Raw genomic sequence first — 26,866 nt, 5'->3', positions numbered from 1 at the left:
GGGAAGGCCACAACTTGGGCTTCTCCGCAGGAGCACTGAGATCCACTCCTGCAGTATTCAGGCCCTCTCTGGGCATGCGCCAGTCATGGCAACAGGCATTCCACACAGTCGCGTAGTGCAAGCTGTAAAACCTTCTGCTGAAATGTTTCTATGACCACTAATTCACCAGGTCAGCCTTCCTCAAGCTGGTGCCCTCCAAATGGTTTGACTGGGGATGCCGGGAGTTGTAGTCCAACACATCTGGAGGGCACAGGTTAAGGAAGGCCAGATGTTGCACTAGGTTTTCCTAGGGCAGAATGCTCATTCCTTTTCTCTCCCATCAGCAAACAGAGGCAACTAATGCTGATCTACCTCACAGGGATGTTGTGAGGATTACTGAAACAACAGACGTGGAGCACCTTGGACACAAAAGCGCTTTGGTGTCAATTCTTGCTCTTTGATTAAAATGAAACCCAGCATGAAATGACCCAAAGAAACAAAGGCACAGGAAAATAAATAATAATGCTGCCATGTGGAAGGCGGGGAAAGGGGGTCACGGTACCAGCTGGTCTGCATGCTGCCTCTGCAGGACATCCCGCTTGTAATCCTTGACGGACACTGAGCTGAGCTTGTCCTCAACCTCAGCCAGCCAGTTGAGAACCTCCACCTCGTCCTCCCCAAAGAGCCGGGCGTTGGACAAAGCCTGGTCGAGAAGGGCCGCCTTCCGGCCACACTTGTCACAGATCTCCGCGTAGCGTGACTCGAGGAGGTCGAGTTTCTCGGCCAGCAAGGCCTGCTCGGCTTGGCAGCTCAGGGCGGCCAGGGACTGCCCAATTATGACCGCCTGAGACACCGCCGCAGCGCGACCCTCTATCTCTTCTGCTAGAGCCTGGAAATCCGGGACGATGCAAACAAAAACAAGAGAGAGGGAGGGAGGGAGGAAAAAAAATACAAGCAAACAGAAATGTATGACTGAAAATGGAACAAACGCAAAGGGAAGAAACAAAATTTAAAACAAAACCGAATAATGAATATGGCTGATGATCATACAAACTCAAAGATATAATCAACCCACGTAAGGGTAATAATGTGCAACAAATAAATGGTTTTATAAGGGGGGAAAAACACAGAGATGGATGTCTGTTTTGTTCTGTTCGGGAGGCCAGGTTAGTCCATGGACAGAAGTTATAACTGCGGCTGCTTTTTTCATAGCTTGAAGATGAGAGTTACTACGTTGGAAGGAGTGGGGGTTCTCTCACACCTCTCCTCGCCCTAAGACGGTGTCCAGAGCCCCCCAAGTGTTTCCTACAAGTCTCCCTCTAGCTGTTGGCTGAGCTGATGTGACATCATCCAACGGTCAAATCTTCTAAGGTTTCAATCCAATTCAGCATCTTTCCCCAACTCAGCACTCACCAGATGTGTTGGGACTATATCTCCCATTGCCCCAACTGACATGGCCAATGCCCTCCTGGCTGGGGATGATGGAAGTTGTGGTCCAACACATCTGGGGGGCACCAAGTTGGAGAAGAGTGGTATATATCATTCCCTTAGAGCACGTGCCATTGAACTCAACAAAGCATACTTCTGAATAGGCATACATAGGGCTGCTCTAAGAACAGGATTCTAGGAATGTGTCACTAGGACAAGACTAGGCTACGAATGACTCATGTTCAGTCTTGAGACTCCACATCTGGACTTCAAAACATCTTCCATCATGACATTCCTGTCTCTCTCTCTCTCTCTCTCTCTCTCTCTCTCTCTCTCTCTCTCTCACACACACACACACACACAATGCCAACCCTCGCCCGGTGCTCGTCTGTCCTTCATCCCTGCCAACTGTGCTTAGCAGCCATCTGCCAACCTTGTGCCGGGCGATCTGCTGCTGGATTTTTGCAGTCTGAGTCCCAATGGGCTCGGAGTTGGCCAGTTTCTTTTCCGTCACTGACAACCAGTCAGAGATGGGCTCGGACGTCTCGTGGAATTGCTTGGCCAAAACCAGGATCTCCTCCAGCTGAATTTGCCTGTGGCAAGACAACAAGGGCAACTTGACAGTCAACTTGACAGTCTATTAGCATTCAAGGAAGCTATCAAGCTATCTTCCGGCAGGCCTATCCAGGGGAATTTTAGGATGTTTTTAGGATTTTTTTAGGGTGTTTTAACAATGTATATTATGTTCTTAATTCAGTTTTATGTATTTTATGTTTACTGTTGTTCCCCGCCTCAATCAGAATGGAGAGGCGGGTAAGAAATAATAATAATAATAATAATAATAATAATAATAATAATAATAATAATAATTCAGAAATGTGGGGTAGTGGTGGTGAGGCAACTTTGCATTCCTGCTTTTACCGTAGATATTCTGCTGCCTTGGAAAGCTTTTAAGAGACCTTTAGGATCAGCTAGAGACTCCAGGCTCACTGTATCCAACTCCCTTGTTTCAGAGACATTAACATATGAAGTGACCCTGAACCAAGAGCCGGATTATACAAGTCTCTAGCTTTTCGTTCTTTCTTTTCATGCAATCGTAACTAGGAGCAAGTTTGAGGGAGAAAGTTTGATCAGTCTAATCGTGCAGAGCAGTGAGCTCATCCATGCCTCGATCTGAGTTTCCATTAGCACCACTTTAGTCATTTTTTTAAAAAGTTGGTAGTTCCTATCATGGATTTCCTATACGACTTTGATTCTCAGTCAGACCACTGAATCTGAGACCTTGAGGAGCATCTGGCTAAAAACGTAAAGATCATCAACAACGAAATCTATGAGATACATCAGAAGCAGGAAACTAGGATCATTCAGGAGTGAAATACTAAAACAGGGTAAATGAGACTGAAGAGAAGATCCATTATTACTTTGCATTGGTTTTCATTCCAAAAGTTGTACAGATACCCATGCCTGAATCCATTTTTTTGTGGGGTGGGGGGGAGGAAGTCTGACGAACTGAATCAAATAGGGGTGAAAAGAAGTGAAATTCTAGGGCTAATCAATGAATTAATAATTAGCAAGCTGCCACACGTGCATGGCATTCACAGGAGCATTTTTAAATAACTAAGATGTAAAATCACTGAGGTTCTAACAAAAGCATGCAAGTTGTCACTAAAATCAGTCTGCTTATCAAAAGATTTGTAAATTTAAAGAAGTGATGTTCTGGGGGAGAACGATAGACCAGTTAGCTTAACATTTCTCCCGGATAGATTGGGGGAAATAGATTATTAGAAACAGGAGTATAAAGTATACAGAAGAACAAATCTTTTTGAGAAAGAATCACCATGGTATCTGCAAAGGTAAGTCCTGTTTCACCAGCCTCTCAGAGTGCCAAAAAGCATGTGGATAGCTGTGATCTAGCAAATATTATATACTTGAACTTCTTAAACATTTTTGATAAAAAAAAACCAACCACACCAAGGGCTTGTCTACACCAGCCGTTTATTCTGGAATAGTATCAAGGTTGTCCCTACGTTCACCTACTCTCCCATGGTGATCTAGGGATGTCCCCTCAGTTATTCAGGAATATCGCAGACTGCTTTTGCCACAATTTTTCTGGCTCGCTCGCTACAGTCCCAAAGTCTGCGGCTTGAGTTAGGCCCCTTTCATAGATGTTGCATGGACTCCCTGTGGAATCACTGGAATTTAACTACCACACTTTTGGGAATGGGGAATTAAGTCTTGTGAACCTTTCCCTGGATTCTACAGATGTGTTGCACTCCAGAGCATTGCAGAAAGTTTTTCACAACCACCACCCACCCCCTTCAAGGAAGGGAGGAAGAGAAGAAACCTAAAGTGCTCTTTACCCTGACTGCAGTTCCTTAGCCCTTTTCTATCTGGGTTGCTTTACTTGTGAAAAGTGTTTTTGTGCAGGAAAATCACAGTCCTGTCATGAACCTGCATTAGTTCTATTTTGTCATGAGCTCACATAAGCTGGAGCTGGAGAAAACATTCCACCCCAACCCAAAAGCAAAAGCAGCAACAAGGTGGGGCCAGCTGCTTTTGGATACCAACAGATCTGGTCCATAAAAGGCATTTCTCCTGCACATCCCCACTGAAATGAACGTGAGTTCCTACTCATGGAAATATCCTCCAATTGGATTAAATGTGGAAGGGACGGCCTGTGAATTGGGCTGGCACTGAGCAGGTCACGTTTTACTGTGGTGCATGAAAGGGCCCCACACTTCCTGCTGATTGATTCACAGGATTATGAGATTTTGGAGCATTTTACATACAAGAGGCTATTCTGCAAATAAAGTCCCATCCTGTCGTCCTGGAGTTTTAGAAAATAGCTCACTTTGTTTTATTGGACTTGCTGGGAAGACTATTCAAAAATTCTAATCCACCTCTCTTAAAACAATATAGAGGGCCTTATTATGAAATGCAAACACCAAACATTTAATGACAAATAATTAAGAATTTGAAAATGCAAATAAGTAAAAAGTAATCGTAGTGTTAAAGAGGATATACACAAAGGCAGAAGCAAGTTCACAATGAATTCTGGGTAACTGGCATAAAAAATAGTTGTGAAGAAGGTGGTGTCCAAAGAGAAAATGCCTATCACTTGGACCAAAGAGTTATTTGAATAATAAACAAGTGGAAGACTGTATTATTTCAGGTCAAAAATGTACTAACAAGTTTTTGCTTATCAATTAATGAGCAAAGAATATTGTGTAAATTACACACATCAAAAAAATTCCAGGAAAAAAAACAGACTTAGGTTTAATAGCAAATTTTGAGTAACAAGTTATGTTCTCAAAGGTTTGATTTAGAATTGACCTTATCTAGCCCCCAAAAATGCACATGTAACCCTTTTTTGTATGTTCTAATTCTTTAGGAATGTTTAGTAACAATTAGATAATTAAGACTGAGTCCTAATTTATAGGACAATAGTTTCTATGAGGCAATTTCTACACAAAAAAATATTAATATGTGCTGATTTTAGAACACAAGAACCTCTTATTAACGTTCTTAGACTTTCATGTTAAGCCATCAGGAACTAAGGCTCTTTAGAATCTTTTGCTCTGTTTAACAGTAAAAATGTTTTAATGTCATTTGATGCAAGTTATACTTTGATGTGATGGTACAAGTATATTTCTAATAAAAATGAAAAATGGATCAAAAGATTGCTCCCTTACTAATTCTTCTTAGTATAAAACCAAAATAGTTAACAGTCAGCCAAAGGCTTCCTAAATTCTGTAACTATAGTCTGAAAACTATCAGTGAAGGCCAGATCCGTAATACTGCTGCCACTATTTTTTAAAAAAGAAATCTTAAGTCCCACTAACCACATTCAGTTACAACATTACAGCAACGTTGAGTGTAAGGATTTTGCTAAGCACATAGGCTTGAGAGAATATGTTCAACAGCTGCTTTACAATGCAGAGGGAAGTCAAATTTCATAAAATAACTCCTACATTATGGAGCAGCAGAGATAGCAGAGCGAAAGAACACCACGGATGCTTTTCTGGGAAGGAGGGAAAGAGCTAAACAAAAGCTGGTTTCTCTTGTTTCAGTACTAAAATACGACAGACAAGTTTGCATCCCAGCTTACCTGGCCGTAGCTTTGCCGAGAAGGCCTGCCCAGTGGTTTCCAAGACTGTCTAGTTGGCCAACTATCTTCTCCTGATCCACTGGTTCGGCAGACTGGGCTATTCTCCCACCCTCTGCTTGGATCATCTCAACAGTAGCTTTCCGGTCATCCAGGAGACGTTGGAGCAGCTTCAGAGCAAAGCATTAGGAAATGGTCAAAGGAATAAGAATTATCCAATTAAATAAAGAATTTCCCTTCTGCCTCCAAGGAGGCCAACGGTCCCAAGGGCCTGTTCTCCCTCTGCTAAACTCAGGTTTCCCTCTGTCCACTATAATCATGTCACTCGCCTCTTTATGTCCTTACAGCGGCAGCCCTTTCATGCTCCAGCATCTTGAAGTTTCCAGCCCTCACCACTGAAACATACCCCTTCTACAACCACCTCCAAACAGAAGCAGCTTTAAGTCATTCCTCGTGGAAGCTGTCACCACACTGAAAGCCAGGTGAGTGCCCTAAATCTCACCTACTGCCTCCCCCATTACGCCCTCTCCATCCTACATCCTATACCCCCTCCATCCTCCACTCTCAGCCCCCTTCCTTGCTTCCCTTATCCCACTTCCTCAGCACCGCAGAGGTGGTAGAGAGAAGGGGGATGACAGTGGACAAGCTTTACAGGCATCCATCCTTCGTAAACTGCCCAGATAACTTCAGCTATGGGGCGGTATAGAAATGTAATAAATAGTAATAATAATAATAATCGGGGGGGGGGGGAAGCAAGTGAAACTTTCCTACTAACTGGAGACAACTAACGGGGCCTGCCAGTAGAGCTCAGTGCCCAGGGCTGAGAGAGCCCACAGACCACCAGCTTCGCCTCCTTTGGGAAACTCCTCTTGGGCATGGCTTTTGCTCACCTTTTGCTCCTGGATCTGAGCCTTCACCACTTTATATTCAGCAGATGGTGGCTTTTGGTTGGAGATGAGCTCCTCAGTGTCTGCTAGCCAGCTGAGCAAAGGCTCCAAGGCATCCTGGAATTTCCCACAATGCAACAGGGCTTCTTGCAGTTGCGCAATTCTCTGGGCCACCTACATTTTGCCAAAACACAAAGAGACACACAGACACCTCACTAGAGCAGTATTTGCTCATCAGCCACTTGCACAGCCCAGGTCACCCCAAAAGCAGTTTCTTGGGCACTGCTCACATTTTACAAATAGGAAACAAAAGCAGAACAAAAAGTAGTGGTCCAGCCTTCACTGCGCAACGCGTTTCTCTGCACGCAGATCTATTTCACCCAGGCAGGTTCCTTGCAATATATTTGATTTCTTTAGTTCATGTAGAGCCCACCTCTCTTCCATCATGGAACTCAAGACGGCATATACCGGGTATCCAATTGGCCTACTTCAGCAAGGTGGCTGCATCCGGTGCCCTCCGTCTGTATCCGGGGATTCTCTTGGTCAGACTGCTAGGGGTCTTGTTGCTAGTAATGCTCAGCACCTCACCTTTTTGTTGAGGGTATTCCACCGGGCGTTGATGCCTTCCATGTCATGTTCCAAGCCCTGCACGTCGCAATCCTTTCCCGCACTCTGGACAAGTCCCTGCCCAAGTCCATTGACTTGCTGCAGTTTCAGCTGAAGAGGGTCGACTTGCTCCTTCTGGAACGTCTGAACAAATGCAGAGGGGAGGGGAAGAAAGGCTGGATGAATCCCCCTTCACAAGCCACCCGTGTCCTTCCTCAGCATGCTATTTATTACATGTTTATCTAGCAGGGAGCTTAGGGTGACATGCGACAATGAAATTACACCTCGATTTCATCCTCACAACAATCCTGCAAAGTATATTGAAATTAGTTGAGAGATTCTGACTGGTCCAAGGTCAAACTGGTTGCCTCCCAATGATCTTCATGGCTTTGAAAGGATTTGAATATGGGTTCCTGGTCTAAAGCCAATACTTTGCCATTGCACTATACCTATTATTATTATCATCATCATCATCATCATCATCCCGCCTTATGCCCACTGCTGGGCCTCGAGGCGGCAATCAATAGCTGTCTCCATTAGGGAAATCTCTGGAGTCCACTGGCTATTCATCTTCCATGGCTACGCTTCCATCTATAGACCTATGAATAGGCATCAAGGGAGGCTTCATCAATGGACCCCAGTGACCCTTGAGTGAAGCTCGCAAACAGAAGTAATCCGTATCCGCTGAGAAGTTAAAGGTATTCCCCTGGAGTTTTATTTCACTTTTGGAAAGAAGATTAAACAGACCTCAAAAAGGAAAGACCAAGGAGAGGGCCTGTTCTATGGTGGTGGCACCCTGATTATGGGATGCCCTCCCCAGAAAAGGCACACCTGGAACCTAGGCAGTGGTCCCTCCTTATCCTCCAAGGCATTTTAGTTCTTTAACCTTTGTTGTTTTAAATCTGGTATTGTGTTTTAAATCTTCACATTGTTGCTGGTTTTTATTTTGCCTTTATACTGTCTTTTATCATGCTATATATAATGGTTTTAATTATTGTGAGCTGCCAGAGAGCTTCAACTATTGGGCAGTATAGAAATGTAATAAATTTGATAAATAAAGAAGGAGGGTCCTAGGGAGGGAGATCAGAACACCAATCATGGCCAACACTCTGCACCGAGATGCAAAACACAGGCTTGGAAGGCAAAGTGATAAAAAGAGCAGCCAACAAACTTCCCCCCGCGGCCCCTGCCACAGCAAAAAAGCCAGGTTAGCTACACAAACACACCCAACTCATGAAATCTTGATGAGTTAAAACTATAACCCCTTTCCTTGGAGAGATTTATCCAACACCCCCTAAACACCACTAGAGATTCTATAGCATGCTCACACCAGCTGCACAAGAGCTTCCTATGCGCTGCCTTGCACATATAAAAGATATTGTAAACGTACTGAAAACAAAACACTGCATTATCATTCTCAAAGCCAAAGGATTAATGCTTTTGCTCCTTCTCCCATACCTTCCCATGAAATTTGTGGACAAACAACATCTTAAGACAAAAGGGTTTGGAAAATCCTGCTTTCACAAAGGGGAAGGTGGTTCATACCAGAGAGGCTTGGATTCCCTGAAAATGATGCTGGCAAACATTTCATGCTGCCATTCTCCTCCACAAGACAGTGACCCCCACCACCCACTTTGTGCAGGTGAAATAGCATCAAAAGCCGACCGCCATCAGCCATTTCCCTTGGTGGGAGGAGAAAAAGAGCAAACACCTCCATCATCACGTGTGAGCATGGCACCAGTAACTCTTTGTGTGTGGACCCAGGCACAGGAGATGAAGAAGTAATAATACCTGGACAAGGAGAATCATGCAGCTAGAATGAAGAGCGCTTCACCCAGTGCCAGATGCCTACACAGAAGATCCTTCCATGTTGGAATCTGCAGGAAACCTGCATGTAGATGGTGGCAAGTGATAGGCCCTACCATCTGCCCATAGTTCTCACACTGTATCGAGGCTCTGTGGAGCCTACGCCACCCACACAAGTCACTGCCTTCCACAATTAGATAACCCTCCAGGGGTGATGGACTACAACTCCTATTATTGAGACAATGGGTGTTGTTATCCAACCCAGCTGATGGCATCAGGTTAGGGACGGCTACTTGAGGAAGACGATGACTGCATGGGTGGGCTGCTCTCCCCAGACCCCGGATACACAGTGAGATCTATCTGCACATGGTAGAACATGCCGCATGACACCCTCTACTTGTCACCAGCATGAGCCAGTTCAGACATGCTTGTGTATCGCTCCATTCTCAACTGGATTACTCCCAGCGACACTGAAGAGCACTGTGTTTTGAGGCTACAAGAAATTATTTATTTATTTATTGCATTTCTATACCGCCCAATAACCGAAGCTCTCTGGGTGGTTCACAAAAGGTCTCTCTGTGGGGGTTGATCTGTGATGGCTCATTCAGACAGCACGCAAAGCCTCATGTCATGGCTGCTGACCACATTCCTCAGGGCCAGCCCTACGTCTCATTCTTACAGACGCTCTGGAGCTGGAGAAAGCCAGTAAGGAGCTGACTAGCTGAACTCCCTACCATTCTGGCTTCTCCTGCTTCATGGCTGCTCTTCCCAAATTTGTCCCTAACCCCTTCTTTCACCAATTAAAGCATTAGTATCCTGCCTTATGCAGATCTACCAGGTGGCTCACAAATAATTTAAAATATGATATGCTCAAAACAAAACAAAAATCAACTAGCAGGGAAAACAACCGCCATCCCCAGAAGAAGAAGAAGAAGAAGAAGAAGAAGAAGAAGAAGAAGAAGAAGAAGAAGAAGAGCAGCCGCCCCCCAACAGGAGCAATACAAACAGTTCCCCATAGATACTAAAAAAAAATAAGCAGAGTATCCCAAAGACTCTTTGAAAAGCAGGCTCTTTGGCCTGGGCAGAAGAAAGGCACCAAGAGTAAGGGACAGATCCAATCTTCTCCAGGAGGGAGTTCCACAGCCTTGGTGCCACTGCTAAGAAAGCCCCTGTCTTGGGTAGCCATCCCTTGCGCCCCAGATGGTGGAGGAACCCAGAACAGCATCTCCAAGTAAGAACATCAGGCACTGGCATGTCCATACAAGGGGAGGCAGTCCTTAGAAAGTTGTCTTGGATTGGCCTCCCCACTCAACACACACACACATATTTCCAAACCAATTCATTTAGAAAAGCCAGAACTACCTTAGCCTCACTCTCCCTGCTCCTTCATGAACACCTGAACTGCCTCAACCCTCTTCTCCCTACTCGCTAGTCTTATGCACGAGTCTAAAATGCTACGTGGGGGTGGGAAGGTCTGGAGAGAGATTGTAACCACATTCCAGTCCTCTGGACAATCGGGAACTCTGGTCGCTCAATATGGGTAGGCTGGCAGGGCTGATGCGCATGGCCCCTTCACACGTCAGTTTTGAATTCCTGCATAGGGCTCTGGTTTGGGTACAAATCTCTGCTTTGGACTCAAGGCACATCAGCCTCGGTTCCCTTGCTGTGGAATAGGGGAAACAGTGGCCTACCTCCCAGGACTGGGCCAACTAAAGAGAAATGAGAAACATTAAAATGCTTCATGAATGATAAACAGCGGCCGTAGCAGGAGATAAGATGGCATTGTTTGCCCTGCGTTGCTAAACAGCAAAGGCCCAAAGCCAAGCTGACAAATGGGAGATTAAGGAGGATTACTTCGCACTGCCACCTCCCTCTGTGGGAACAGAGCAAAGGGTGAATCTATTCAGCCTGCATCTCATTTTCCAAAGCTTTGGCTATGTTACTTTCTTCCTCCAATCACTTCTACCTCATTTTCACATTGGGTGAAAACTCCTCATTGTGACCTTTAAAGTTCTTTATGCAAGGCTGGGATAAACTACAGCAAGGCCTAACCAACACCTAAAAGTTTGATGAAAGAATCTGAATATGCCGCCCTGAGATCTTAATGATATAGGGCGGGATACAAATGTTTTAAATAAATAAATAATAAATAAATTAAAATGATTAAGGGGCTGGAACATCTCTCCTATAAGGGAAGGTTACAACAGCTGGGCTTGTTCAGCTTGGGGGGGGGGAACGAAGCTGAGGGGAGACATGATAGAGGTGTACAAAATTATGCATTGTGTAGAGAATGTGGAGAGGGATACCTTTTTCTCCCCCTCCCAAAATACTAGAGCCCGCGGTCATCCCATGAAGCTGATTGGTAGGAGATTCAGGACAAATAAAAGGAAGGACTTCTTCACACAGTATATAGTTAAACTATGGAATTCACTACTACAAGATGTGGTGATGGCCACCAATTTGGATGGCTTTAAAAGGGGGGTGGGTGGGATAAATTCCTGGAGGCAAAGGCTATCAATGGCTACTAGTCCTGATGGCTAAGTGCAACCTCCAGTATCAGAGGCAGTAAGCCTATATACAGTAGTTGTTGGGGAACATGGGTGGGAGGGTGATGTTGCACCATGTCCTGCCTTGTGGTTCCCTGGTTGACAGCTGGGTGGCCACTGTGTGATCAGAGTGCTGCTGGGCTAGATGGACCCTTGGTCTGATCTAGCAGGGCTCTTCTTATGTTCTTAACAGATGTATGATTAGACAGAGCATCTTAACTAGGACTAAACAGGGCAAGAAAACAGCTGTCATTCCAAGGTGCACATATCCATCCCCTGCCCCAGTTTCTTAGGCCCTTTCTACATCTAAGGGTTATCCCAGGAAAATGGAGAGATCGTCCCTGCCTGCTCCCGGGATCCCCTGTGTGGCATTTGGATGCACAGGAATGATCCCAGGATGATCCCAGGATATAGGGCTGGTGTAGACATACCCCCAGTTCTCCAACTGAGATAAGGTGCTTAGTCTACTCAATTAAAATCTTCAGTGGGTGAACCTGGGCAGGTTACCATCTCTCAGTCAGCCCTACCACACAGGGCCGTTGTGAAGAGAAAGTGTCAGCAGCAGGAGGGGGAGAGACCATGTACCGTTATACTTTGGGGGAAGTTTAAGGAGCCCTGAGTTCTTTGGAGGAGTGGGAGCACAAAAATGAAATCAATGACAAGAACTGTGGAACTGAACGATACATTGTTCTGTTCACAAACACCCGTGAACAGCGACACATTTTAAAGCTTTGGCGCTCAATAAAAGTTTAACAACCGCTCCCAAACAATATGGTGTCCAAGCTCCCTCTCAGTGGCAAAAGCGAAGGAGTGATGGTTTGCTGAAGGCTTTGAGGGAGACAGCTGCTCTCTCGCTCTCCCTCGGATGGGATAAAAGACAGAAAGACTCTGCCTGGAAAAGACAGAGAACATTTATTCCTCTCTCATAACGTTCAGCACTTGTCTCCAGAAATGGGAACATGCCAGGATATTAAGCAAAGATGCTGTCCAGAGCCACAGAGCAAGTCTCCAGTTGGACGGATTGATGGCAACGTAACAGCAGACGACTCACCCGCCTCTTCTGTGGGAACTGCGTATTTTACATTATATATAATGTATATATAAATGGAACGGGCCCTCCTACAACAGCAGCCACGCACAAGAGCCCCAGACCGATAAGACAGGCATGTGAGCACTTTACAGGCACATGCCACCACCTCTGCCTGCATGCTCAGGCCCTAACCTCAAACGCAAAACGTATTTTTAAAGCCAACACAGAAGAGGACTTCGAAGTATTTCACTTGGGACAAGAAGACTGCCTCCTCCCCGCCCCGCCCCTCCCCCCGCCCCCGATCACAACCAAGAACAGCTGCTGCATTTGGGTGGGTCTGATCCAGAAACCAGAGACAGGTTCAGTGGGGGAGGTTTTAAAAAAGAAAATCAAGTTTAACAACCGCCTCAGCAGAAAATACTTGGAAGCATAGCTTTGTGCTTCAAATACAGACTGCACAGAGAATTTCGAAGCGTTGGCTCGCAGCTTCCACTTGAACAAAGCTGCAAACCCATCCTTGATAGGGATAAATGGAAGCAGGAAGAGACTGCAAAATGGAAATGGAGGGGAAGGGTCAGTGGTTACTAAAGTTCCTGGTAGAGGAGGACCACAGGCACTCCCTTTTCCTACATGCTTCAAATTTTGCATCAGGAGTTGAGCCACTGCAGAGCAGTGACCAAAGTTTCATTTCAACATGCAAGAAACAAATTCAAATTAGCCTTGGATAAGTTACAGTCCCTGAGCCTAAAATCAAACTTCTGTGGCTGCTGAGAAGCTCAGGTGAGAGAAGAGTATATAGTCTGAGGCCTTGGAAAGCTGAAAGCCAGGGTGGGAGTGGGGAGTACAGAAGAGGAGGAAGATGTAATGACCTTGAATTAACAAAAATTGAACTTATTTCAACAGGCAGTTGATGAGTACAGAAATTAAATGTACAGGCACTAAAGAAAGTGTGTGTGTGTGATACTTAGTTTCGAGTGTTCCTATGTACACTTACTTGGAAGCAAGTCGTGCTGAATTTAGTAGGACTTGCTTCCAAGTAAAACATACATAGGATCAGGTTCTTCTAATGCATCAGGCTCACTATTCTCTACCCTCCTTCAAATCTTTCCACAAGAAGCAAAGACTCCCCTGAGCCCTCCTAGCTTGGCTTCCACTATCCTATTCCCACCCTCCATTGTAACTCCTCTGACCTCTCCATCCTACGTGTTTATATATTACCCGGGGGCAAATACAACACACAAGTATGCAATAAACACATTGTGCAAGTACATTATGCAAGTCAGAAGATGCCACAGCTCTCTGTCTAATGTACTTAGTGGGCTTGCTCAGGCAACATGCTAAGCCATGGCTAGGCTGCTAACCCTTTTGCAGCAAATGGTTACTGAGGCCTGGTTCAGACAACACACTAAACCCTGCTGCTTAACCACAAAATGGTTAAGGGGATTCCATTAACCATCTTGTGGTTAAGCAGCAGGGTTTAGCGTGTTGTCTGAACCAGGCCTGAGTGTGTTTAAATCACAGTTATGCAGCCATCATGGTTCGGAATGGTTCACACGGCACGCTAAGCCATAATTATTTATTCATTCATTTATTTATTTATTGCATTTCTATACCACCCAATAGCCGAAGCTCTCTGGGCGGTTTATTAATGTTTAGCTCAAAATGCTTAACCACCGTGGCTTAGCATGTCCTCTGAACAGGGTCATTATGTCTCTCCCCACCCCCACCCATACCTGCAGGACAAACAGCAGTTTTGGGGGTGGGGTGGAGTTTAGATTAGGAGGACAAACCTGGGAGAAAGAGGACAAGCCCTCTCTCTCCTCACCCCCCAGGTCTGCTCCCCTAATGTGATTTGGCACCCCCACCAAAATTGCAATGTGTGAAGTGTCCCTTAGCCATTCATGACTTCTCTCCATCAGCTATGTCAACAAAGAGTCGTTCCCAAACTGGCCACCACTTGCAATTTGTATAAATCCCTCCCACATTTTGGCACCAGAGGACCGAGAACCTTTTCGCATCAAATGACTGTGCCCCCCACCCCCACCCTCTCCCTTGGCCAGACCAATACTTTGTATCCCCTTGGCTGGCTTGGCACTTCTTCTCTCTTTCCTAATTGCACGTTGGAATTGTACAGTCTTGGCTGTGGAGGCTGCATTTTTATCCATACAAAAACTCAGCCTTTTGCTCACAGTTGGAGACTGTTCTCCACATCTGGATTAACCGTTACTTCAGGGCAGTTCTCAAGCCTCTGAGTAGTTTTGCTTTTTTATTATTTTTGTTTTGAAATGTGCAACTGTCTGAAACGTGAGAAATTGCAGCTAAGCCAAGCTCCGATGCAGAAAAAAACCCTCATGATGATTAGGGAAGTAGCTTAGCTGGTTGACAACTGTCAAAATCAGTATTCAAAAGAGAACGATGTCCTATTATAGAAGACTGATGTTGCATAAAACCTCTCTTTTCCAAACTGCTATTATATACAGATTAAAAAGAAAGTTTCCCTGTGAATTTGGAAGAACCTTCAAACTGCTCTTGCCTTTGCAACTTGAATTTGCCTTTGCACCACTTCCCTCTCAGCAATTTTTTTTCCAACTAGGAGTTCTGCAACTATGCACAACTTAATCGCAATCCTTCAGCAGAAATTTTTTATTTTTTTTTCTGAGTGCATGACTGTCAGTTCAAGACAGTGGTGATGGTGGTGGTGGGATATTTTAAATAAGTCAACAAATAATAGATTTGCCCCAGCTCTTAATTTTTTTTTTAAAGACCATCCTGTTTCTACCGGGACCCTTAAATCCATCTGCAAAATTTAACCCCCTTTCCAAGAGAAGGAGCCCCCAAGCCTGAACAGAAGAGAGAAGTCAGGCATGCCTGCTTTGTACTCTATAAATTGTATTAGTCAGTCATCTATGGATTAACTCCTCACTTCCTCCCCAACTCCCTACAAAGTGATTTAATGTCTGACATAACAGCGTGTGGGTAACCGGGAAACAAATACCTCATTATCTGGAACCAATCCACCCGTTCCAGCAGGAGGCCCTTCAGCAGCAAGGGAGGAAACGGGAGGACTTCCATGGCCTGGCCTAGCAGAGGTCAACCCTTCTTCAATTTCAGGTGCAGCAGAAGCAGGCACATGTGGTATGCTGTGAACGATATCCCATAATTCCCCTGGCGCCAGGGGAAGACCATAATCTTCCTGCTCTGGTGGACTAACGACAGCATCAGGGTTTTCCGCATCCAGTGGCAAAAGGGTCACAAGATCTTCCATTCTTTGAGTGGCCAGAATGAGTTCCTCAAAGGAGTTGGATGCTGTAGCATTGGTCAGCTCTTCCAGAATGGGCTGCTCCTCTCTGCTGGAAAGCTGAGGAGACCAATATTCCATGCAAAATGGCAAAGGAGCAGAGATCTCCTCTGCACTCGGTAATGCTGGCACCAACTCCTGTACATTGAGCACCCAAGTGACTGCCAGGAGGCCACCTGCACCACAATCTTCCTCATTCTTGGACAAAGTGAATCCCCCTGAACCTGGGGTTGAAGCAAGTGAGGCTGAAAATGATGATAATGTGGTGGGGGTTGCAGCCACTGGTTGAGCAACAGTGGAAGGTCCCACTGCAGTGCTAGCAAGTTCCTCTGTGCTATCTGTAAAGGTATCAAGAGCCTCGCCACTAGGCAAGGGACTGACTGAAGCAGCTGCCTCTTCAACAGTGGAGGCAAAGCCTTCTGCACTGGGTTGTGCAGCACACAAGGCTTCAACAAAGTCCAGGGAGGAGGAGGAGGAGGAGTTCGCACACACATATGTGACATCGCATTCCCCGCCCCTTGTTACCTCATCGTTCCCACCCTCCCTGAAAAGCAACTCCAGGTCTCCATGCTCCAAGAAGTCTCTCTCTACTGCTGGATGGCCAGCTGTTATTACCTGCTCAGCCATCTTTGGTGTTCCCTCTTGAAGAACTGCAGTGCTCACTGCCATGTCTCCACCATCACACACTGGCCATGCCAAAGGCTCAACTTGACACCGATGGCTTGGGTCTACTGCCTTCAGATCTTCAAAGGAGTCTGTGTATTCTATGGGGTCCTCAGTGCCATGCTCCAATTCAACATCATACTGAAAGGGCACCCAGGGACTATCTATGTCCTCTTCATTAATGTGGCCCCCATACAGGATGTTCTCCTTGTCTAGTTCTGCAACCTCATCCTCAGAAACCAGCTCTGGGACATCCCAATTTGAGAAATCAGCCCTTTCGGAAGGGCTCAGCTCATAAGAAGCATGCAGCTCTTTTCCCTCTGTGCTCACCACATCTTTTGTGAAGTCAAAATCTGGCTGGGAGTCCAGCTCCTCAGCAGTTGTAACAAGTTCATCATGGCTTGGAGAAGTCTCCTCTGTCCCATAGCATGTAGCAGGTGGTATTTCTTCCTCTACTTCTCTGCCTTCTGCAAAAACATGGGTCCATGGAAGTGGTCCTCTACAGCAAGAGATATCAACTGAAGCCACAGGCTCTCCCAAGGCAAAGTTCAACAACCCTTCAACCCTGTGGCTTTTTGCTAGTTCATGAGCTGTCCCACACTCTTCTATCTGACTAACTAAGGATGAGAGTGAGTGTTGTGATGCAGCATCTTTTGCAGCTGGAGGACTGGAAAACATAATCTTTTCTGAGTCACCAGAAGTTTCCCGTTCAGAGAAAGATTCTGAAAGGGTAGGTTCTGTTGTACTTGCTACTTGGGAACCATATGTGGCATCAAAGTCCTCTAAATCTGACACCACCGCAGAATCTGCCACGCTGACTTCAAGGTGAGCCAAATACTGGGAAGCTTCTGCTAAATTCTCAGAGAGCCCCTCCAAATCCTCCTGTGGATCCAGGCCTTCTGAACATAGGCTAGCATCCTGCACCTCCAGATCAACGGAAGCTGCTTCATCTCCCTCTCCTTCGTTCATGCAAAGCTTTTCGAGTTCAAGGAACATCTGCACAGAATCTGTGTCAGAGAACTGCTCTGGGACAAGAGGACTGGCACAATCTCCTAAAACAGAAGCAAAACCCTCCTCTTCAGGTTGAACCGTTATAGCTTCAGCATTGCTGGAACAGACCTCCTCCTCTCCGGGTTCAGCATTTAAGTCTGGATGCGTTTCCTGGGGAACTGGAGCGGAGCTGACAGCCTGCAGCTGTGAGTCATCCCAGAGTTCTTGCCAGTGAGATGGGTGGTTAGAGGTCCCTTGGACACCAGCAAAACTCTCTACAGCTTCCGAAACTGTCATGGATGGAACACTTAATTGTTCCCTTTCTTCAGAAATATCTGTCAAGCAACAATGTCTTTTCTCAACAGCCTTCCCTTTCTCTGACAGCAAGCTCTCCTCCCACACCTCTTCAGTCTCCATCATGATCAATCGCTCATCCTCTTCAAACCTCAGCTCCGACTCAGTCTTTTCTCGGAGGTTGGGGGTGATGAGAATGTTCATGCCTGGATCCAGGAGCTCTTCACTCAGGCAGGGAGACAGGGGCACTGTTTCTATGACACAGTCAGTATTATCTGCCTCTAAGGTGTCATGGTGCCCACCACTAAGGCCTGCTTTGATGGCGTTTTTCATCACCCTTGGCCACGTTGCGCTCAAGAGGTCCTGCCGCTTGCCACCTGTGAGGTCAACCACCATGTCTTCTGGTTCCAGAAGTGGCTGGCACTCATCCTGAGAAAACTCAGAGAAGGCTTCACTTAGTTGTTTCACCTCCTGAATTTCAGGAACGCCAGACAACTTGGGGACATGCTCCATAGTCAGCGGCTCTGACATGGATTCCCCATGGCCTGCCTGCATGGAATTCTCTGCCAACATGGTGCTAGACCCCTGCTTCTCTTGCAAGGATGGGTTAGAAACTCCAGTTTCCGAGGCTTCGCTCAAGGAGGCCTCAATTCTTTCAGCAAATTCAGGGAAATTTGGTGGCATAAACGACTTCCATGACCGCCTGTTGATGTTCTCCTTCTTCTCTGGGTTTGGTCGTCGCCGTGGGGGTGCTGGTGCTGACTTGGAAACATCACTGCTGAGCTTCAAGGCATCAAAAATGACCCTCTCATCTAACTTTTTGCTCTCTGGTGCCTTTGATTCAAAGACACCAGGGCCCCCCAAAGTCCCATTGCTAGAAATTGTACTGCCATCTCCTTTTTCTAGAGTGCTCTTAGAAGGCTGGTTAAGCTTAGACCCCTGGTCAATTTGCTCATTTATTCTCATTGTGTCATAGATGGACCTCTGAGGAACGTAACAGTCTTCTATATATCCATCCTCATCCTCTCCTTTCCCCAAACAAGCCGGACTCTGCCTTAAACAGTCAGGCCTGCTCAGTGGTTTACCCATACTTTTCAAGGGAAAATATATATATATATCAAAATAACTTAGAAAAAAACAACACAAAAGAGTCCCACAAGCAAGTCTCCTCCCCCGTCAGCTTTCCATCCACAGCAAAAGAAAATGCATTCTGTTAAACATATATTAAAATCTCTAAAACTACTTGGAGGCCATCATTTGTATTCCACGTAAATCAAACAGAATTCCAGCGGGAGAAATCATCTTCCAGCGTGGAAGAACTTGAAGGCGGTAACACATTCCATTGCTCCTGCGGAAGGAAGGAAGGAAATGCGGACAGTCCAAAGCGAAAAGGGGCACGTCCCCGTGTAACGGCCGTTGGAGTGCCAGATTGCGAGCCAATGATCTGCGGCGGCGGGGCTGCTCCCGCTCGGCCACGAAGCCCGCTTGGAAGAGGCCCCGGTCGCCAGCTCAGCTGCGGAAGGCGAAGAAAGGCTCCCCCGCATCCCTCCGAAGGCGCCCGCGGAGCGCGCCCTCCTCGCGGAACAAAGGCCCGGCCTCCCCAGCGCCTTCATGCCCGGGCAGGGTGGCGCTTTGCAGAGGCTGCTTCTCCGGCCCGGCCGCGGCGCATGGAGAGGGGCGGCCGCCGCCGCTCCGCCTCGCCTCGCCCCCTGGCGCGGCTCTGCTCGCTCGGACAGCGGCTGGCGGCGGACACTCCTCGCGCTTCAAACACAGGAAGTTCTTCATACCGGGCAAAGTCGGCCGCTTCCTGTCTGCTCAGCATCCTCGGCGGGCGGGCGGGCGAGCTGGTTCAGCCCCCGTGCCAGGGCGCGTTGGGCAACGGCCGCCGCGGTCCTGGGAAAGCGCCGCCGGTCTCCCTTGCCAGCCGCCGAGGGACACGGCGCGCCCGCTTGATCCCGCGGCCAAGTCCGCTCGGCGCTCCCCTTTCACGGGCAGCCTCCGGCTCCCCAGGCTCGCAGAGGCGCGGGGGGCTGGCGCGGCCGGCCGGCTCCTGGCGCCCTCTCGGCCGGGCTGCTCTCGGTTCGTGCCATGACCGCCCGGGCCGCCGCGCAGGTGAAGCGCTCGCCGTGCCTCGCTCGCTCGCTCGTCCGCGGCTCTCCCGGAGGGAAGTTAGTTGGAGCCCTTTGTGCGCGGCGGCGGCGGGGCCCGCCTCCCCGGGCAGCCGTCCTCGCCGAGCCGAGCCGTGGGCTGCATGTCAAGCGAGCAGGAGCCGCCGAGCTCGCCTCCGCCTCTCTCGAGCGGGGCTGCAGCTGTCACGGCCCTTCTTCGCGCACAAACTTCTTGCCGGGGGAACAAAAGGCTGCGCGGCTCGGATGGAGGGATGGAAGCCGGGGAGGGGGGGCGCGATGGCTGACAAGCCGCTCCTTCTTTTCGTCTAAGCAGCGGTCCGCCCCCCCGGAGAGAGAGCTCAACTCCGGCAGGCGAGCTGCAGGCCCCGGAGCCGAAGGCTGCACGATCCCGGCTGGGCCAGCGCGCTGCCAACTCCGAAGGGAAGGGAAGCGAAGCGAAGCGAAGGGGGGGTGGAGGATGGGAGGAAAGGAGGCGGAGACCAGCAAGCGAGGCAAGCGGAGGGGCGGGGACGGCCGCCAGCGCGCCCCAGGCGGGCCCGGAGAGGCCAGGCGCAACGGACGGATCGAGGCGGCAAATCCAGCCCCACCAGGCATGGAGCGGGCGGGTAGCTTAGCATCGGAAAAGGCGGCCCGCCAGCTGGGCCTAGCCAAGCTAAAAAAAAAACCGTTTTCGCTTCCCCTCCCCCGCTATTACTCGTCCGCGATCGCCAGGTCGCCCCAGTCAGACTTGGAGAGTTTGGGGGAGGGGGCGAAGAAAAGAAAACGTCTCTTTCTCATTGTAGTAAGGGGGAGCAACGTCCCCTCCCCGCCTTGTCTGGGCTGCCCGCCCCCCCGTCCCCTTGGCTGGGTCGCAGCGCAAATCCCTTGACAAAGAGAAGCGACGCCCTGTTGCCCTCCCGCGGCAGCACCCAGTTTGAACATGAGCAGAGTGCATTTTCCTCATCAAGCAGCCCCCTCCCTCGCGGTATCTGGGCTTATAGGGTACAAAGCTGCAGCTTTAAGCCTGCATGAGTGGGGTGGGTGGGATTAGCTGTATATACTGAAATACCCCCCTTGCCCTTGTACACTGTTTTTTTTAAACTATTTAAAATTGCTGAGACAGGATTTTTTTCCTAGAATAGGAGAGCAAGGTATTTAATGAACCTGCAGATTAATATAAAGGGTGAGGAGAGGGAACTAGAGTCTAAACACTCAGAGGCTGCAGTGATACCAAGGCACAAGATCAATAAAGCGTAAATCTCTCATTCACCCTTGTTAGCTAATCAGCACAGGTCCCAGCCTCCTGCCACTTAACCTGCCTTGCCCATGCACCCTCACGCCTACGTTTTGAGAAGCATCCAGGCCATGGGGTCAAAACACAGCCAGAGCGCTGGGCTGGACATGTCTTTTTGTGAACATGTTTAGATATTTCAAAGGGCTCAAATTTCATACTTGGATTTCAAGGGCATTTTGTTCAATGCTTGTGAGATGCCACTTGAATGAGGACCAGCAAAACTTTTTTTTTTTTAACTACAGGAGAGGGCTAAGTCCCAAGACACGCAGGATAATAAGAGTTCATCTGAGCACTGGCAAAGGGCCTCCACCCCCACAATCAGCCCTCCTGATAGATTACAGCACCTTCCCAACAAAGCCATATGAAGAACGAGCCTTTGTTATTGGAATGAAAGTTTCTTCCTTGCTTAGAAAACCACACACAAAAGCTACCTTTACTCTTCTTCCAGCCTCTTCTCCATTTGTTTTAATTTTGGGGACAATATGTTTGAAAAGAGGTGAAAGGGGCGGAGGAGAAAAGGAAATGCTACCTGTTTCTCACTTTAGCTATGTTTTGGAGAAGCAAGGAGCCCACAATGCTACTGCCACCACACATGAATCCACAGGAGGAAGGAACATGTGTAATGCCAGGCTTAATTTGGACCAGAGTGCTCTATTATTATTATTATTATTATTATTATTATTATTATTATTATTATTATTATTTATTTATATAGCACCATCAATGTACATGGTGCTGTACAGAGTAAAACAGTAAATAGCAAGACCCTGCCGCACAGGCTTACATTCTAATAAAATCATAATAAAACAATAAGGAGGGGAAGAGAATGCAAACAGGCACAGGGTAGGGTAAACAGGCACTGGTTAGGGTAAAACTAACAGTATAAAGTCAGAACAAAATCAAGTTTTAAAAGCTTTAGGAAAAAGAAAAGTTTTTAGCTGAGCTTTAAAAGCTGCGGTTGAACTTGTAGTTCTCAAATGTTCTGGAAGAGCGTTCCAGGCATAAGGGGCAGCAGAAGAAAATGGACGAAGCCGAGCAAGGGAAGTAGAGACCCTTGGGCAGGCGAGAAACATGGCATCAGAGGAGCAAAGAGCACGAGCGGGGCAATAGTGTGAGATGAGAGAGGAGAGATAGGAAGGAGCTAGGAAGGAGCTCAGCTCTACAGCTCAGCTGTATCCCCAGCTAGAGCGTTAATACAGAGTACCTCTGAGCATGTGCTCAGTATTTCACAAAGTGAGTCCCCAGAAACCTGGAATCCCTGCAACACCCCTCTTTGCAGAAGGTGTCTTGCTTTAGATACAAACAAGCTTTTGGTTTCACTGCACAAATCGGGGAACAGCTCAACACAAAACTGGCTGTAGAAACACTGCACAGGTACTTGTCATCATGAGGCCCTGACTCCTTAAAGCTCTGAATAGTTCATTATTCCTTGTATGCATGGAGCTGCCACATTTTTCAAAGGTTGGCTCTGAAGGAACTCTTTCCATACTGGACTAAGAACTTAAGAAGAGCCATGCTGGATCAGACTAACGGTCCAGCACTCTTGTTCACCCAGGCTTGTATACCATGAGAGCCTGGCATTTTGCAGAAGGCTCTGTGGCACATTGTTGGAATCAGCTTAGCTCACAAAGGGCCCTGGCCAGGCTCTCCTTTGAAGCTGTCTGCCGGGGAAGGTCCTGCTGCGCTGTTTACATTGAGAGACCCCGATGAGCATTTCCCAAAGCCCAGATTTCCTCAAAACAGTTTGAAAGCTACAGCCAGAGAGAACAGAGTTTACCCCTTCCACATCAGAACATTTGCCAATATGTTCTTCCTCAGCATCACGCCTGCAGTAAAAGACTAAAGACTAAACCATCACCTGCAAGGTGATGGTTTAAACCTCCACCCACCCTACTTGTGTTTGAGTGGGGCAGGTTGAGTGCATTTCACTTTCAAAGTAAGCACAGACTGTACTCCTTCTCCCCCACAGGAAACTACCCTCCAATCACCCTAAGCAATCCATACCACAGGTGTGCTGTAAACAGAGCAGGTGCACAACCCACAGCGCAAAGGAAAGCTATTCTTGTTAATCAATTCATATTTTAAATATGATTTCTTCCCCCAAGGCGAGGGAGGTAACTTGGCAACCAGATAGTTGCCTCTGACATGCAGACAGACACACATACAGAACACCCTTCAGGATTAAGGGAAGGACCAAGGTGCAGTGATCAAGAGAGTACTCTTGCATAAGAATTAATTTCTTCAGCCCACTTTTGGTGGCACCATCCACTCCAAGCAAGAGAGATTATTTCCCCTTTCAAAGAAGCTCTGTGCAGTTCCAGGTCCATACAGGCTGAGAGAGACTGTCAGGGCCTTTCTCTTCCCAGAGCTTTGCCTGGCGACAGTCTCCTTTGCACACGCATTCCAAGAGCCCCTTCGAAGCCCTTCCTCTGCTTGGCGCAAAAGCACAGCAGACAGCCAGACATTACAGTCACAGAAGAGAAAGTCTAGGTTGGCTGTAATAATTGGGTGCAGCTGTAACAACAAGCTGGCCAACGGTTTCCCCAAAGCAGCTCCTTCATGTGCCTTTTCAAATTGTGCAGGGCTGTTTTTACGCTCCCCAGTCTTCCTGTAGGAAAAATCTGAGGAATTCCATGCGAGCCTTCCTCCTCCCACCCACCCTCCGCTTATAAAGAATAATGTGTTGAGTTTACAGCCAGAAATTCTTTTGCTATTTCCTCACTGGGTCACATGCCGACAAAAGGAGCGCCAACATACATCTCCTCCTCCAGGAAAAAAGGTCTATTCTGCCCCCCATCTTCAAATCAAAGTCTGCATTTAAAGCAGTTGACATCAATATAGGTGCCGCACCAAACTTCATCACAGAAATTGACTATCCTGAACCTGAAATCCTTGCTTTAAATTGACGTGAGTTCAAGCCTCCTAGACAGCCTTGGAAAAAACACTGGATGCCTACAAGTGACACAAAATCCCAGCATCTAAGAGTTGTAACATTTCTTTTCACCCCACCCTCTTCCTGGAGTGATACCTACAATTTTAATTCTGGCAGCTAAGAATCTGAAATATCTTTCTTCTGCTCTTCAAGATATGGTGGGAGAGCCTTGTTCTAAGTCCCTTCCATTATGGAATTCAGATCCAAGTGGCAGGTAAGCAGGGCCTTCACTATTGTGGCCCCCCATACTCTTGGATGGTTTTTCCAGGAAATGTGTCAGTGGTGCGTCAAGGAGCTTTGCAGGGTACTGAAAAGGGTTGTGGGGGAAATGGGTGGGAGGGTGCTGTTGCACCATGTCCTGCTTTGTTGGTCCCTGGTTGACAGCTGGTTGGCCACTGTGTGAACAGAGTGCTGGACTAGATGGACTCTCGGTCTGATCCAGCATGGCACTTATGTTCTTAAACCTTGCAGAGCCATTGCTGCCAGTCAGTGTCGACAATACTGGGGTAGATAAGGCAGTTTCCTATGTTCACTCGCAGCAGTGCAGAGATTTCAAAACAGTTCTTTTGAAACTCCAAGCAGACCTACAGAAAGGCATTCAGTAGTTAGAAGTTCAAGTGGCCATGCTCCAAAATGTCTGGCAAAAGATCTTCAGAGCTCTACCAGAGCGCCACCTGCCTCTTTCCAAGGAAGGTAAGAAGCCACGCTGCAAGTGATGTCAGACATCAATAATAGAATCATAGAATAGTAGAGCTGGAAGAGGCCTATAAGGCCATCAAGTCCCAACTCCCTGCCTAATGCAAAAATCCACCTTAAAGCATCACTGACAGATGGCTGTCCAGCTGCCTCTTGAAGGCCTCTAGTGTGGGAGAGCCCATGACCTCCCTAGGTCATTGGTTCCATTGTTGTACTGCTCTAACAGTTGGGAAGTTTTTCCTGATGTCTGGCTGAAATCTGGCTTCCTGTAACCTGAGCCTGTTATTCCATATCTTGCACTCTGGGAGGATTGAGAAGAGATCCCGTCCCTCCTGTGTGACAACCTTCCAAGTATTTGAAGAGTGCTGTCATGTTTCCCCTCAATCTTCTCTTCTCTAGGTTAAACTTGCCTAGTTCTTTCAGCCTCTCCTCATAGGGCTTTGTTTCCAGACCTCCTTGCCCTCCTCTGAACACGCTCCAGCTTGTCTGCATCATTCTTGAAGTGTGGTGCCCAGATCTGGGCGCAATACTCAAGATGAGGCCTAACCAGTGATGAATAGAGGGGAACTAGTACCTCGTACGATTTGGAAGCTATACTTCTATTAATGCAGCCCAAAATAGCATTTGCTTTTTTTGCAGCTCATATTCAGCTTGTGATCTACAACAATTTCAAGATCCTTCTCACTTGTAGTATTGCTGAGCCAAGTATCCCCCATTTTGTAACTATGCATTTGGGGTTTTTTTTCTTAGATGTAGAACTTGGCATTTATCCCTATTAAATTTCATTCTGTTGTTTTCAACCCAGTGCTCCAGCCTATCAAGATCACTTTGAAGTTTGTTTCTTTTCTTCCAGGATATTAGCTATCGCACCCAATTTTGTGTCATCTGCACATTGATAAGTGTTCCCTGCACCTTCTCGTCCAAATCATTAATAACAATGTTGAAGAGCACTGGGCCCAGGACTGAGCCCTGTGGTACCCCACTCGTTACCTCACACCAGTTTGAGAAGGTACCGTTGATAAGCACTCTTTGAATCCAATTCTGTAGCCAACTGTGGTTCCACCTAATAGTTGTTCCATCTAGCCCACTTTTAGGTAGTTTGTTAATCCAAATATCATGGGGCACTTTGCCAAAAGCTTCGCTGAAGTCAAGATATATTATGCCCACAGCATTCCCACAGTCCACAAGGGAGGTTACCCGATCAAAAACTGAGAACAGATTAGTCTGACAGTATTTTCTCTTGAGAAATCCATGCTGGCTTCTAGTAATCACTGCATTGTTTTCAAAGTGCTTACAGATTGACTTCTTTATAATCTGCTCCAAAATCTTCCCAGGGATGGATGTCAGTCTGACTGGTCTGTAGTTCCCAGGTTCCTCCTTTTTGCCCTTTTTGAAGATAGGGACGTTAGCCCTCCTCCAGTCGTCCAGCACCTCACCCGTCTTCCATGATTTCACAAAGATAATAGACAGTGGTTCTGAGGGTTCTTCTGCTAGCTCCTTCATTACTCTAGGATGTAGTTTATTGGGCCCTGAAGATTTGAACTCGTTCAAAGAAATTAGGTGTTCCTTGACCATTTGTTTATCAATCTCAAACTGCAATCTTGCCCCTTCAGCTCGTACTTCACTTTCTCCGGGTGTGTGTGTGTGTCATAGACCCACTTCTGGGAGAAGACTGAGCCAAAGTAGGAATTGAGAACTTCAGCCTTTTCTTCATCATCTGTTATCAATTTGCCATCCTCATTAAGCAGTTGAATCACCATTTCTTTCCTCTGTCTTTTACTATTCATGTATCTGAAGAAAGCCATTGTATTGCTTTTAGCATCCCTTGCTAGTCTCAGCTCATTCCCAGCTTTAGCCTTTCTGACGCTATTTCGGCACTTCTGTGCTACCTGCCTGTACTCTTCTTTTGTATCCTGGCCTCCCTTCCACTTCCTAATGGTATCCTTTTTGTTTTCATATAATCTCTAAGCCTTTTGTGGTTGTTTTCTACCTTTTTTCCTTGTTGGAATTGTTTGCAATTGTGCCTTTAAAATTCCCTTTTTAAAAAAACCCATCTTGGACTCCTTTTCTCATTAGGGCCACTTGCCATGGGACCTTACTTATCATAGTTCTGAGTTTATTAAAATCCGCTTTCCTAAAATCCAGAGTACGCGTATGGCTACACACAGCTTTTGCTTCCTTTAAAATCAAGAATTCAAATATGA

General features: G+C 47.1%; 2 protein-coding genes across 3 annotated transcripts in view; one reads left to right on the top strand and one right to left on the bottom strand.

The window, feature by feature from the left end:
- The window catches only part of PABPC4 (poly(A) binding protein cytoplasmic 4), a 563,337-nt gene that overhangs the window by 118,670 nt on the left and 417,801 nt on the right, over nucleotides 1-26,866 (top strand). The window lies entirely within an intron of this gene.
- MACF1 (microtubule actin crosslinking factor 1) overlaps nucleotides 1-26,866 on the bottom strand; it is a 324,508-nt gene that overhangs the window by 49,129 nt on the left and 248,513 nt on the right. For both annotated transcript variants that reach the window (XM_063139804.1, XM_063139803.1), the window contains 5 exons: nucleotides 6,988-7,149; nucleotides 6,403-6,573; nucleotides 5,516-5,682; nucleotides 1,841-2,000; nucleotides 542-868 (listed from right to left, as the gene is read on the bottom strand). In XM_063139804.1, the coding sequence (XP_062995874.1) occupies nucleotides 542-868; nucleotides 1,841-2,000; nucleotides 5,516-5,682; nucleotides 6,403-6,573; nucleotides 6,988-7,149 (987 nt within the window). The remainder of the gene's footprint in view (nucleotides 1-541; nucleotides 869-1,840; nucleotides 2,001-5,515; nucleotides 5,683-6,402; nucleotides 6,574-6,987; nucleotides 7,150-26,866) is intronic.

Source organism: Elgaria multicarinata, chromosome 13, assembly GCF_023053635.1.
Source record: "Elgaria multicarinata webbii isolate HBS135686 ecotype San Diego chromosome 13, rElgMul1.1.pri, whole genome shotgun sequence".
NCBI classification, from domain to species: Eukaryota; Metazoa; Chordata; class Lepidosauria; order Squamata; family Anguidae; genus Elgaria; species Elgaria multicarinata.
This window is presented reverse-complemented; position numbering and strand designations above follow the sequence as displayed.